At 48.2% G+C, this 15,203-nt stretch overlaps 1 protein-coding gene across 2 annotated transcripts in view; it reads right to left on the bottom strand.

Moving 5' to 3' along the window:
* The window catches only part of SLC4A3 (solute carrier family 4 member 3), a 513,414-nt gene that overhangs the window by 117,932 nt on the left and 380,279 nt on the right, over positions 1 to 15,203 (bottom strand). For both annotated transcript variants that reach the window (XM_078679131.1, XM_078679132.1), the window contains exon 11: positions 1,775 to 1,991. In XM_078679131.1, coding sequence (XP_078535257.1) covers positions 1,775 to 1,991 — 217 coding nt within the window. The remainder of the gene's footprint in view (positions 1 to 1,774; positions 1,992 to 15,203) is intronic.

Raw genomic sequence — 15,203 nt, forward strand, 5'->3', positions numbered from 1 at the left:
ATGTATATATGTATATATGTTTTATCTATTTTAAAGTATCATATGGCTAAGAAACCATATCAATGCTTTTACAGTATTATTTTATAATCCTACTTTTACTGTACGCGCTTTACTTTACCATGAGCATTACAATCGTGGCAATTCATTTCTCTTGGATGAGGAAGAAGACTGCTCAATAAATTACACCTTTTATTGAAAACGCCCGTCTCTCTTTTCTCTTTTCTCTGGTGAAACTAAGTACGCACACTTGACTGAGTGAAATAGCTGTCTATTGTTTTCACACGACTCTAGAGATACACTCTTATTCAGGGAGAGCAAAGTTGTCATGTTTTATGGTTGTCAGAAGCTAATCCCTTCTTGTCTATCCAGGGAGGTTAAACTCCTCCTCGTTTTTTCGAGAAAGTTTCTAGTGACCTCTGAGCTAGCTGGCAAAACTTAAGTCTAATATAGTCAGTAGAGACCTAGTCGACCTCAGTCCTACGTCTACACTGCTGAATATATTATTCCAATGCGCAGAGCCTATTGGGAATATAGGAACTACACTACAGAGCGACGTCGTACGTCGTACGTCGTACGTCAAGGGGAGCAAAGGAGAGAATGTGAGTGCACTCGGAAGAGCAGGCTATGAACTCCCATGAAGTGTTAAACAATAAAGAACAGTAAGATAAAGTTGTACCATGATGTCAGCAGCGGAAGGATACACCTTATCCCGATTTAAGCAAATGTATACAGGCTAGGCCCCAGGGGTGGGACAAATACAGAAGGGGAGGAAAGCCATCTAATAAAGAGCAAAGACGTGAGATCGACAAGCAAGCTATCCAATCTAAACCAAGGTCTGACACAAAGGTCCTCTGTGTAGTGTTTGATACAATGCTGTGTGTGCAAGAGAGCTTTAGCTGCCTGTAGCAACACAAGAACAAGTGGATACGAAGGAGCAGATTTACAAGCCCCTTGCAGCACTTTTGACCACTGTTGCGTAATTTTTGTGACGCAGCGGCGACGTAAACAATGCATCTAATTTACAATGGGACACATCTAGGGAGATGAGTCATGTTGTAAAGCCCTGCGCCATATTATACCTGCATCAGGTATAATGTCTGCAGGGGGGCGTTCCCACGCAGGAAAGTCTCGTAAAAGAGATGCAGTGAAATCTACAAGATTTTACTGAGTCACTTCTACGTCGCCACTGCGTCAAAACCTTATGACTGCTTGAAGCAGGCGTAAGGAGTGACACAGTGCAGTAAGAATAGGCCTCAACATGCATTGCTGGAGTTGCGTCATTCTTGCGACACGACTCCAGCAATGTGTGACTTTTGCGCCAACAGATTCACCAGAATTTCTGACGCAAGCATCAATCCTTGCACGGTGGTGCGCCGTATTGTAAATACGGTGCATCCATGGTGGTGCAAGGGTTTCTCAGGGTGACGCACGGAAAGTGACGCATCTCTACAGATGCGTCATTTTCTTATAAATCTGCCCCAAAAGGTATGGATAAAACAAGTTAAAAAGAGATAGAAAAGAGAGAAATAAAACGTATGTAAAGCATCGTATCACACTCTATAACTTAACAAGAGTGCTACAAAACAGAAAATATACACACAAGCTGAAAATGTGCAGTGACCCCTGGGTAGTGAAGGGCTTTAGAGACCCCCCACCTGCAGGGGGCCCCAGTGCATGAGGTGTTAAAGCAGCCCCTAACAAGGAAGAAGAGGGTTTTATTTTTATGAGCGCCTAGACCCGACTCAAGGAGCGGTGGGCGCTTCATGGGCCCTACCTTTGGCCTCCGGGATGATGCCCATCTTGACGGACCTGCGGGTCTCGCGCTCCTTCCTCTTCCGCAGCAGATCCTTCTGGAAGGAGGCGATGGACTTCAGCAGGTCCTTCCCCTCCACCTCGGAGGGCGGGATGACGATGCTGCAGTCCAGGAACTCGTTGATGGCGTTCAGCAGGTCCTGGCGGTCGTCGGCCATGTAGGCGACCTCGTGGAAGAGCTGGGGGGGAGGACACAGGGGTTAGAGAAGGGGTGAGGCGGATGCACAGGACCGGCTTTACAATTGCTGGTGCCCCCCCCCCGCCAATGACCACCTTGCTACGGACCCCCACACTACCACCATTTGACAGTGCCCCCCCCCCCCAAAGTCTCCATAACCACTGTCTCTTAGATTCATTTAGCTTTATAGCACCGCTCATTCTAGTTTAAGGCGTCAGAGCACTTTACATCACACTTACATTGCACAGAGACAATCATACGTGTGTAAATCAGTGTATATGAAATGGTACATAGGACAGAGGCCTACAAGGTGTAGGAGTCACATGTCATCCATTCTGGTAGGCAGTAAAGTTTAAGAGTCCTTGGTCTGGAAAACCACAAATTATGGGGCATGTGTTTAAGGAAGTGGCGGAGTAAGGCGCTAGCTGTCATGGCTGAACGCCTCACTCCGCCACTTCAGAAATGCATGGCTGCACCATATTTACAACAATATGGTGCAGCCTTGAGTTTCCCCCTGTGCTGGCGCTACACTTGGCAGTGTAGCGCCTACACAGGAGCTATTGCACCATAGTGCAAGTTTGTCTGCGTGCAAGAGAAAGATTGTTTATGTTCATGTACAGAAAGATCCCCATTCCTGTACATAAAGAATCTTTAGTCCCCAGGACTAGAGAGGTGAATAAGGGCTACATTTAGACCCCAGGTGCAGGTACATGAACCCACTGAGCTAGCTGTGAGGGTTCCCCTTCACGGCAACATGCACCGCCCGACCAATCCAACATGGCGGCCGCAATGTGGCCAGGGGGAAGTCGATGCAGCGCTCTAGTGGACCATCCTGACGCTGAGCCAATCGGAGATCACCCGAGAGAGTCCTTGGGAAATAAAGAGGTGGAGCCCGGGACGCCAGACGAGGAAGGAGGAGCGGAGGCGAGAGAAGTGGACGTGAAGGCGAACGCGGAGAACGAAGGAGCAGCTCAAGAGACGGTGCGCGAGGAGCGAGAAGAGCAGCAGTATTTGGATAGCCGCTCTGGGAGCAAAGCAACCGAGTCCAGCGCTCCCATTGCAAAAGGAGAGGCTGTGACTCCTACCCAATGTTCTTTTACTTCAGGGGCTGGTGGGCGGGGAATAAGGGTCACAAATATAATAATAATAATCCACATTTGTATAGCGCACAATCACCCGTAAGGGTCTCTAGGCGCTAGAGGACGTCGGGAAGATTAAGCAAGCTATTGCCCAGCGTCACATGGTGCTGGGCTAATCTGTCGCCGGTGCCGGGGGTCGAACCATGATCCCCAGATTCCAGAGTCAGTCACCCTAGCCGCGGCGCCACACAACCCCTGAAACCACCAAACATCCCCTTTCACCTAGGCACCTCACGCTAGGGACACAACGGTGATGGGAGCACTTTCCCCCTTTTGTTTATTTGTGACCTGAAGGGTCATTTGAAAGCGCACACCGGCCCGAGGAGGGGTCATAGCGCTTTGCCGCCTGCTTGCCTGTGAAACTGACCTGCACGGGGGAAGACCTTGCAGCGACGCTGGGCCCCTGACGCTGTGACCGGACTACAGCTCCCAGCGCGCCCTGCGCCCACACCGCTTCCTCTTCCTGCCGTAAGCGCCAGGAGGCGCACAAAAGGGAACAGCTTCCTCTGCGTCGCGGACGCGCGCGGGCGGCGCCGGGCGGAGCCTGGGCAGAGGGCGGGCCGTCTGAGGCCGTCGGAGACAGGAGGAGGCTGGGCTGGGCCAGAGACTTTGTAAGTAGTAAACCGTCCTTTCCAACTTTTGTGGAGCTGTGTTGGATAAGGCTGAGGGATTCCCTGGCATATACCTCGATAAACTGGTCGTATTTCTCTTGGTGACACCTTGGCAAAGGCAAAGTTGTAAATAATCACCGTATAAACTTCCCTTATGCCAGGTACAAAGAAAGATAAGGTGGTCACGGGGGCAGGTTCTATGAACAATTTCCTCGTCAAAATGGTGAATAAAATCAACGATGATAGAAGGGCTTCATTGGGCAAAGGTGGTTCTCTAGAACACGATCTTTCTTCAGTAGGATTATCTTCGGCGGAGGCGACACCAGAGATTGAAAATAGCACTGAGTGTGGCCTAGGTGGACCTAATGTAGCTAGTATAGTTGTAGCTTCGATCCATCAGGCCACCGACACAATAACGCTTGATAAATCATCCTCGGACTCTGAGGTAGAGGTAGAGGTAGCGGAAGAGAATCAAAGTGTGAGACCTGTTAGAACCTGTAGAAAGCAGCAAAGCAAGAGGGGGGGCAAGATCACCTATAGGAGAAGAGGGGACACTCACTTGCCTGATAGTCACACCTCCCCTAAGGTGACACTGAACGCAGAGAGTAAAAATGAATCATGTATTACCTTGAGCCCTGAGCAGTTTGGTTTGTTAGTTAAAACCATAGAGGCCACTATTGATCTAAAATTTAAGGATTACCACAACTCCCTAGCAGTCAAACTGGACACCGCTTATGCGGAGATAACAAGACTAGGAGGTCTGTTAGAACAGCGGCTGGCCAATCTAGCTAAGGTTAATCCCCCACTCCCTTTAACTAGCACAGTGAGCTCTGGGGCTGTAGGGAAAAATGCGGTTAAAGACCCCAAACCATCTCATATGATTCCTCAGGCTAACAGGGCGGATAACAAAATTATTGTCCCTTCAGCTACTTGTCCCTTGCCAGTAGACACGGCTGCGAGACAGCAGAGGCCAGGTCTTTCACATAATACAAATGCCATACAAAGTAGGCGTATCAACTCTACTAATCTACCCCCGGATTGCGCCCCCTATGTCGTTGTGTTGGCAAATGCCCCAGTTTATATCCCAGGCTCCACCGAACCACACGAGGAAGCTCATGATTCCCTCAAAAACAAAGTGGTGGCTTGGCTGAGCTCCAAATGTGGTTTCCCTACTAATTTTGCCGGAGACATTATCACGACCAGGAGGGTAAATTGGATTGGTCCCTCGAGGAAAACTTGTAGAGGGGATTGTGTGGTTGTGAATTTTAAATACCCACAACATGCGGCCACAGTCCTCCTACGGGCATCATCACTGATGGAGGACAGCAATGGTATTCAAGTGCGCCCCTTAGGGTATTTTTACAATCATGTCAATTTAGCCTCTTTGCCCAGGCAAAGACTGAGTCCATTTACCCCGGTGGGGCCAAGATCAGCTACCCAAAGACCGTTTCAGGGATGCGATAATCTCTTTACTTTTGGACCCTCTATTGCAACTCACAACAGATTCAACGCTCTCTCAGGTCTCGATCTTTGCGATTGATGTGGTGCCGGAGAGGGTACAGTGGACGACGTTACAGTGGAATCAACATCTACGGTTCATGTACCTTCTTCTGTTGTGGACTGTAATAGTTTAACTGAGATCACAACAGTTAAAGGGGATACAGTCAGATTGTTATCCTGGAATATTGCTGGTTTACGGTCGAAGAGGGGAGACCCAATCTGGGAGAACTTTGTAAAGCTCCATGATATCATTGCTATTCAAGAGACTTGGGACATGGAGTGTGATTATTGGTTGGATGGCTTTACTTCTTATTTTGTACCTGCCTTGCCTTCCCCCGCAGGCCGGAATAAAGGAGGTCTTTTGACGTTGGTATCGGTGAACATCAAGGGCAAAATAACTCTGATTGACTGTGCCTCTCACAATTTCCTTATCCTAGAGATAAATTTGGATGATGGCTGTAAATTGCTTCTTGTTAATTGTTATAATGCACCGAACGGTCACCCAGAAACTGTGCACTTTGCATGGTTAGCAGATTTTTTAAGTCTTTACAAGGACAAACAAACCACTTTGTGTCGATTTATATTAATGGGCGATTTTAATGTACATTTGTGTTCATATTGTGTTTTAGCGGATGAAGATGGGCCTGATAGTGTTTCCCCCCCTCACTTAGAACATACACAGAAGGGTTTGGTGCTCGAAAATTTATTACGGGAAAATGAGTTGTACGAACCAGAGTTCTATGATAAGAGTACACGGGTTGCCACTTACACGGGAAGGGCTAGTGATTCGATAATTGATTTTATTTTTGTTTCATTAGGTTTCCTTAATTATGTGATTTCATATAATGCAATCGCTATGCCAATGAGTGATCATAATCCTGTAGGGTTGGAGCTAGTAAATAGCTCTTTCTTGTTAAAATCATCTGATAGCCCCCGGTCTATATTGTCATTAAAGGTTAAGGATCAGGGGAGAAGAATCAAATGGGAAATGGTAGTACCTGAACATTTTTTCTTAAATTTATCCTCTTCAGTTTCTGAAGAGCTTAATGTGTGTGCCAACCCGTTAGCCGGGAACAAGGAGGTTATATCCTCCTTTGAAGGTATTTGCCGGTTTGTGGCTACTAGCCTCACAGCTAAAAGCCAGGGGGGTAAACATAAACCGGTGAAAGGCTGGTTCGATAATAAATGTAGTAAAGCACATAACCGCCTTAAGAAAGCACTGAATACTCGCCCAAGGGACAAAGCGCTAGTTACGCAATTAAGAAAGGATTTTACTATGGCCACTAAATTGCGCAAAAATGAACTAAAGAGTAATGCTTGGGAAGAATTAATGGATAAAGCCACCCTAAAAAACAGTGCCAAGTTTTGGTCAATTATTAACACTCCCCTACTTTCAGGTGACCAAAACTCTGCACTGGAACTTAATATATCAGAGGAAGACTGGCTTAGCCATTTTGAAAAAATTTATGATAGTAATAGGGAGCTGGAACCCTTTGTAGTCCCTACAACTGAGATTCCCCTGGAGCCCGTGAGTTTTGATATAATTGAGGTACTTAGAGCCATAGAGGACACGGCAGGACGTAAGGCCCCGGGTCCCGATGGAGTGCCAGCGGATATGTTTAAGGCAAATCCGCTGTTTTGGGCCAATATTTTATTGAAAGTTTTTAATGCTTCTGCTGCAGTGGGATTCCCTCAGACCTGGTCTTTAGCTACGATAGTACCAATATTTAAAAAAGGGCAGAGAGCAGACCCAAGATGCTACAGACCAATATCGTTGCTGGACTCCTCGGTAAAAATTTTAGGGAAGGTTGTCCTGGCGAGAATAGCCGCTTGGGCCAAGGGGAATAATATTCTGTCCGAGGCACAATATGGATTTAGGACAGGGAGGAGTACAGAGGATCAATGCCTCAATCTCCACCTCATAATTTCCAAATATACTAGAGCAAAAGGGGGAAGTATATTCCTTGGCTTCATGGACTTGTCCACAGCCTTTGATCTTGTCAATAGATCTAGACTGTGGGCAATGCTTCTGAAGATGGGCCTCGATAGCTCCTTGGTACACTTTCTGGCGGAGCTCCATAAAGATCTGAGAACCCGCATCAGAATGACAACTGACGGAAAGTGTACGGAGAGCTTTAGATCAACTAGAGGGGTCCGTCAGGGATGTATACTGGCGCCAATGTTATTCACGTTATACGTGAATTCTTTGGAGGATGACTTAATGGCAGCCACAAAGGATATTCCGAGCATGGGGGGTGCACCAATTCCGGTGCTCCTCTATGCCGATGATGCGGTGCTAATAGCCAGGACCCCAATTGCCCTGCAAAAACTACTTGACTCATTCGGTAACTTTATGTCCAGTCTTGACCTGGCGGTTAATAAAAATAAATCGCACACTATGTCAGCAGGTTGCGGCAAATTTAAAGAAAAAACCTTCTTCTGCGAAGGTGAGGTCATCACAAGCGTTAAAGTTTTTACTTATTTGGGAGTTATTTTTGATCAAAGGGGAACTTGGACACCGCAGTTAACATCAAAAGCGAACGCGGTGAGAAGTTCATACTCTGCAATCCTGGGGTTCGCAAAGAGATTGGGCGGAAAACCAATCGAGGCTATCCTGGCCATTTACAAAGCCAAGACCGCCGCGATTGCTAGATACGGGGCTGCAGTCTGGGGATATGTTAATTCCAAATGCATTCAGATAGAGGAAAACAAATTTCTTCGTTCTTTGTTGGGACTACCCCAGTCGACTGCTACTCATTCTTTACATCTTGAGCTGGGTCTGGGTTATATTCTAGATATAATTAATCTAGCTCCGCTTCTGATGTGGATTAAGCTCTGGCTAAATCCGAACCTTAGCCTTAACCACAGGATCATTAAAGATTGTCTCAAATTAGACCACAGGAGGGATATTCAGTGGTTGTCATATGTTGAGTCCCTGGCTGCAAAGCTGGGACGCCCTGAAATCTTTGATAGTCCGGATTCCCTGTGTAAAGCTGACTTAATGTGGGTGAAGACCAATTTCACCAGGTTACGCATGGCTGAGCGCGAAGTGGATGAGTTATGTAAACCCTCAGTGAGGGCACATGTAATGATAACCCGATCATCTGAATTGGCTCCTTACCTGGCAGTGGTCACTAATTCTTTTCATAGGTGGTTACTGTCTAAGTTCCGCTTTAATCAAATTTACATGGTTCTGTGGGACGAGAAAGATTGGTGTAAGCTTGAGGAGTCGTCCCCATGTAAATGTGATGGTTTTTCAACCCAGGATAATGCGCATTTTTTGTTCTTCTGTTCTTTTTATTGTGAACCTCGCACTCGATATTTAAAACCAATCCTGAAGGAGATGGGTTTCATGCAGTACAAGCCTGCACTGTTATATTTACAGATGATGAATTCCCCTGTAATTATGTATTGCACTGCTAGTTTTTTTGGCCGCATCTGTTAGATGTAAGAGATCAAGGTTAAGATTGGAATTACAATTGAGGACAGATACCTAAATTCATGTCTACTGTACTGGTGAGCGCAAATTGTAATGAATTTTATGTAAATAATGCCCTTTTAACTTGCTTTTTAATTCCACTTAATGTTTAATACTGTATTAATTGATTTTAAGACATTTTGAATGTATGATATATGTTGTAGAATACTTTTATGATTTTAATTAATCGAATAAAGTGGATTTTGACTTGACTTTTGACTTGACCTGAAGACAAAGGTCTGACCCTGTATTCTTTATTTCTTTTTTCTTCCCCCTCACCCCCTTGATACTTCTTGCCCTGTTGCACCCGGAGGAAACCCAGCAAGACTGAGACACCACCAGTGCAGAGAAATAAAAAGAAAAACAGCAGTGACTGTGAATTGTGTTTTTCCATTTCCTATCCCCAACTCCCCTCCGGATACCTTGTTTTCCTAATACACCCCAGTCCCTCAAACAACGAAGAGACTTCTAGCAAAGAATCCAGAAATATATTTGTGGTCCATTATAAAAATAAGATGACACCCTTCTTTTAATCCCCTTTGAGAGTCTCTCCGGGTAGTCTTTTGGTGTCAGCAAGATAAAAGGGCCAGCCCCAACCCCATGCGATATCACACTATCTCGACAGCTTTTACTCAGAAATCTGGCCTCTTAGACAGGCCAAGTAGTACCGAGTCAGGGGAATATTGCTGTAGATAAATATAACCTGAAAAAACACAGCAACATACAGACTATCCCACTGAGCTATCACCAATACTCACTCAAAAGTCTAGTCTTTGAGATAGGCCCGGTCGATGTGTTTCCGCGTAAAAGCACTGATTACTTGAGACTGTGTAACTCAGTAGCCGGCAGCAGGTGCACTATCCCACTGAACTATCTTAGCAACAATTACTCTGTGACAGTAACAGTATGTGTTTGCGGAAATGAGGAGCTGATAACCTGAATCTGTGCAACGCAGCAGCAGATGCAGTATCCCACTGAGCTATCTTGCCCACATATTCACTCAGGAGTCAGGCTTGGCACAGTGAATGAGGAATAACGACAATTAGCGTGCGACATCAAGTAATAGAAGTGTGTAATAAAAACACAGTGAGTCAAGACAAGGAGGCAAGGGTTGGATCAAAGCAAAGACACATTGCTGCAATAACAGGACAAAACACAAGCCGACCTCAGTACTGGGAAAAACTAGGAGAGATAATGAGAGAGTGAGGTCCGGGGAGGGCAAACACGTACTGAAGAGACGCACATGGAGAGGTCAAATGGTGATATGGTTCGAGAGAGATGAAAAAGTACGGGAGACAGCTGGACTGACAGTGCGCCGGAGGCGAGGGACAGACACACACACACAGAGTGATAGAGAAAGGGGGACATTTTAAAGTAAGGACGACAAGAGTTACTAGAAGATGCAAGGGGGCAAGAAAGAAAAACATGTGTGAAAATGTAAAGGAACTTAGGGGTGAAAAAACACAAAAAATAGAAGCTTTCCCTTACTGGACTTTTTTTGTGAAAACTGTTACCGAAAAGTGGTCAGATTTTTTCAAATAGTGTATAAAGCGACAAAACAAAGTATGGACAGGCAGAATGCTAGCACTAATAAGAGGAACAAAACAGGATAAGTTACAGAGAGAAAAAAACGCCTTGTGCTCAGTATAGAGATGCGGGGAGGGTGGGGGGGGAGTGGAGGCCAGCAGACTGATGCGATCTGTGGTGGGGGAGGGGGAGGGAATTGAAGCGCAGAGAGAGGCACGCAAGGCTTAATGAGCCTTGACAGAAACCCACATGGGGGCTGCGTGCGTGCACGTGCACACAAGCTTGAGGCCAGGAAAAAAAGCCTGTGGTAGCACTTTCAAAAGCCACTGACTAAATTTCTCGCAGGGCAGCGCATGAGCTGGCTCATCGAGACCTAAAACATGAGGAGGAAGAAAGCATTTCTCCTCGTTTCGCCAACTCAAAACCAGGATTTCCCTGATTTTAATGTTGGCGCTGCCTCCTGTTCATGCTCCCCTTATACATAGGGGACAGCGTCAAAAGCAATGGGGGTTGCGGTGGAACTCCCACCGCAACACCCACTGCCCACCCCTTTCACGCTAAGAATTGCATGAAAGGGGGCCTTATGTACAAGGTAGCGTTAAGCCACACTGCCTTGTGAATAAGGTGAGACCCCTATCACCACGGGAATGTCACAAAAAGTGACTTTCCCTTGGCGATAGGTGCTTGTACATATGTCCCTCAAAATTTTAAATGTAACAGCATTGTTAGGGGTTTTCTTTAATAATAAGAACTGATTTCTATCAAAAATAACCCTTTTTTGCAATATTAGTATAGGGAAAGACTGGGCAAAAAAACCCACATGTATCTGTAATATATTCCTTGCAGTTTGCATGCAGCTCTTTGACGCCTGTTAATAGCTCACGGCTCTATCATAGGATTTTAACAGTTAAACTGTAAGTAACAAAAGGATCTCTCTGACAAAAGCAATAACCCCTTCACTAATTAATAGAATATGCACTTCTGTATTCTGAATTGGACAAGTTCTTTGCAGCACGCATGTTAACCACGTGTGCGCTGTGCTATGATGCGTCGAAACTTCCACTACGTGACAAAGCCCCGGTCTCTAGAGGAAGATCATTGGTCACAGGAGTTAACCTGACATGTTTATTGATGCTTGAAAATTGCTGGGACAAGGAACATGGAATCAGGGGCTTTTAAAACAATACACATGGCGCCCCCACCCCAAGTCAGCGCCCGGTGCGGTGGCACCGATCGCACCGCCCTAGAGTCGGCCCTGCTCTTGCACAAACGCACTTTACACAATGATAGGGCAAGCTAGCACAGAGAGTGAGGCACAAACACACTTTACACAACGATAGTGCAAGGTCTGTTAGAGGGTGGCTCAATGGTTAGAGCGGCAGACCCTGATGCAGAGTTCTGGCCCGGGACCAGGGTTCAATTCCCGCCTCGGCGGGTCTTGGGCTCAATTTCCTCGGACCTGAAAATTCTCGCCTCGGTGCCTATTTTAATCATGGGTCCCACTCTGCGACTCTGGGCAATAGCTTGCTTAATCTCCACAACGGCCCCAAAAGCGCTAGGATGCCTGGCTTCACCTTGGGGGTGCCCAGGAGTGGACATTTCACAGGGAAAAGCCAGGAAGTTTTCCACAGCGGTATGAGTACAGCACCAGGAAACCCCGGTTGGGGTATAAGTGCGCTTTACAAGTACAAATTCATTTCATTTCATTAGAGGGCGAGGCACAAACAAACTTTACACAATGATAGTGCAAGCTAGAATAGAGAGTGAGGCAAAAAAACACTTTACACAGTGATGATAGTGCAAGCTAAAGTAAAGGGTGAGGCACAACACTTTTCAAAATTATAGTGCAAGCTCTGTTAGCAGGTGAGGCACCAACACACTTTCCACAATGATAGTGCAAGTTAGAATAGAGAGTGAGGCACAAACACACTTTACCCAATGATAGTACAAGCTCTGTTAGAGGGTGAGGCCCAAACACACTTTACGCAATGATAGTGCAGGCTAGAATAGAGAATGAGGCACAATCACACTTTACTCAATCACAGTGCTGGCTTCTGTAGAAAGTGAGGCAAAAATACACTTTACACAATGATAGTGCAGTCTAGAATAGAGAGTGAGGCACACACATACTTTACACAATGATAGTGCAAGCTCTGTTAGAGAGTGAGGAACAATCACACTTTACTCGCTGATAGTGCAGGCTTCAATAGAGAGTGAGGCACAAACATACTTTACACAATGATAGTGCAGCCTAGAGTAGAAAGTGAGGCATAAACACCCTTTACACAATGATAATTGTAGGCTAGAGTAGAGAGTGAGGCACAATCACACAATGATAGTGCAATCTCTGTTAGAGGGTGAGGCCCAGACACACTTTACACAATGATAGTGCAGGCTAAAATGGAGAGTGAGGCACAATCACACTTTACTCAATGATAGTGCAGGCTTCAGTAGAGAGTGAAGCAAAAACACACTTTACACAATAATGGTGCAGGCTAAAATAGAGTGAGGCACCAGTACACTTTACACAATGATAGTGCAAGCTCTGTTAGAGGGTGAGGCACAATCACACTTTACTCAATGATAGTGCAGGCTTCAGTAGAAAGTGAAGCATAAACACCCTTTACACAATGATAATTGTAGGCTAGAATAGAGAGTGAGGCACAATCACACTTTACTCAATGATAGTGCAAACTCTGTTAGAGGGTGAGGCCCAGACGCACTTTACACAACGATAGTTCAGGCTAAAATGGAGAGTGAGGCACAATCTCACTTTACTCAATGATAGTGCAGGCTTCAGTAGAGAGTGAGGCACAAACACACTTCACACAATGATAGTGCAGGTTTCAGTAGAGAGTGAGGCACAAACATATTTTACACAATGATAGTGCAGTCTAGAATAGAGAGTGAGGCACAAACACACTTAAAACATTGTTAGTGCAGGCTAGAATAGAGAGTGAGGCAGAATCAAACTTGTTAGACGGGGACCTGGAGGGTCGGCCGAGCACAAGGGAGAGGCCTCCAGTGAGGACCGTCTCTAGCGATCGCACAGACAGGTAACTTCCCCCCCACAGATGGACACCACACGAAGATCAGGGTAACACCTTTTATAGGCAATTCTTGGAGTAGGGTGGTACGATACAAGGCGATCAGGACACGATGATCCTCTCAATTCTAGTCTCTAGTAGGGGAAGGGGGTAGCGGGACAGTCTTGGTACCCACAGGTACTGAGGTGTAATGGTGGTAGCTCACAATCCTCGAGCTCGGCGTTCGGACGGTTCAGACCGCGGCAGCGCCAGCAGGTCCCGAAGAGGTCGTAGGTGGCAACGGGCCGCGGCAGCGCCAGCAGGTCCCAACGAGGATGAAGGTTACGACGGGCCGCGGCAGCGCCAGCAGGTCCCACGAGGATGAGGGTTACAACGGGCCGCGGCAGCGCCAGCAGGTCCCACGAGGATGAAGGTTGCAGAGGGCCGCGGCAGCGCCAGCAGGTCCCACGAGGATGAAGGTTGCAGAGGGCCGCGGCAGCGCCAGCAGGTCCCACGAGGATGAAGGTTGCAGAGGGCCGCGGCAGCGCCAGCAGGTCCCACGAGGATGAAGGTTGCAGAGGGCCGCGGCAGCGCCAGCAGGCAGGACAATAGTTCACAAGGCAGGGCTGTGGCAGCGCCAGCAGTCCGTCAAGGATGAGTTCGTCGCGGTGTCTCTCGACTCCAGGATACAACTGCCTTCCTGTCCTGGGGCTCCCTTAGTTATAGGTCTGGCGCCCTTTGATGTCCGGACCCTCGCTCTTGGAGGTCGGGAGGTCTGGGATGAGGGAGTCCAGACACCCAGCAGGGGGGTGGAGCCAGCGCCCGAGGAGGCTGGGGGTGATCGGCACCTGGCGGGGGAGAGCCATCGACACTTCTTACTCCCATTGACCTGCCAAGTGGTCCGTTCACCTCCTGGGTGGATGGTGGTGCCGGGATGTCGGGGCCTGGCCAGGCCCAGGGTCGGGGTCGGGCTGAGGCCGCGCGGCCGCGTGGTGCCGTGTCCAAGATGGCGGCTGGGCCGGGCAATGGTGCTGACGGTGGCCCGGGCCCGTGACACAGGGACATCCGGGAGCAGGCGTCCCATGGGGGACGGGTTGCGGGTTTGTTCTGTGGGTAGTACCTGGAAGGCCGGGACCCGGGCCCTGTCCTGCGGGGAGGGAGCGAGCCCTTCATGGGGCCTGTCCAACATGCGTCCCCCCCAGCTGAAGGCGGGGAGAGTCACCCATCTTCCTGGGGACTTTCCTCGTCGAGGCGGAAAAAGCGGGACAGGCCGTCCGCGTTGGCGTGGTCTTGACCAGGGCGATGCTCCACAGTGAAGTCCATCCCCTGCAGGGAGATGGACCATCGCAATAGTTTGGGGTTCTCCCCCCGCATCTGCATGAGCCATTGCAGGGGCCGATGATCTGTCTGTACCCGGAAATGGGTTCCGAAGAGGTACGGCCGGAGCTTCTTGAGGGCCCATACCACTGCGAAGGCCTCTCGCTCAATGGTGCTCCAGCGCTGTTCTCGGGGCAGTAGGCGTCGGCTGATGAAGGCCACTGGTTGGTCCACTCCTTCGGGGTTCAGTTGGGAGAGGACGGCCCCAATACCATGGTCGGAGGCATCGGTCTGCACGATGAACTCGCGGCTGTAGTCGGGGGCCTGGAGCACAGGAGCGGTGCACATGGCGGCCTTCAGCGTCTCGAAGGCCGCTTGACAGTCGGGAGTCCAGTTGACTCTTTTTGGGTGGTTCTTAGACGTGAGTTCCGTGAGGGGCCCCACAATGCTGCCATAGTCCCTTACAAACCGCCGGTAGTATCCGGTGAGCCCCAGGAAGGCTCGGACCTCGGTTTGTGTTTCGGGGGGTTGCCAGGACTGAATGGCAGCTACCTTGAGTTGGAGGGGGGCCACCAGACCGCTCCCCACTTGGTGTCCGAGGTAGGTCACGGACCC

The sequence above is a fragment of the Lissotriton helveticus genome, chromosome 3_1 (genome assembly GCF_964261635.1).
Source record: "Lissotriton helveticus chromosome 3_1, aLisHel1.1, whole genome shotgun sequence".
NCBI lineage: Eukaryota > Metazoa > Chordata > Amphibia > Caudata > Salamandridae > Lissotriton > Lissotriton helveticus.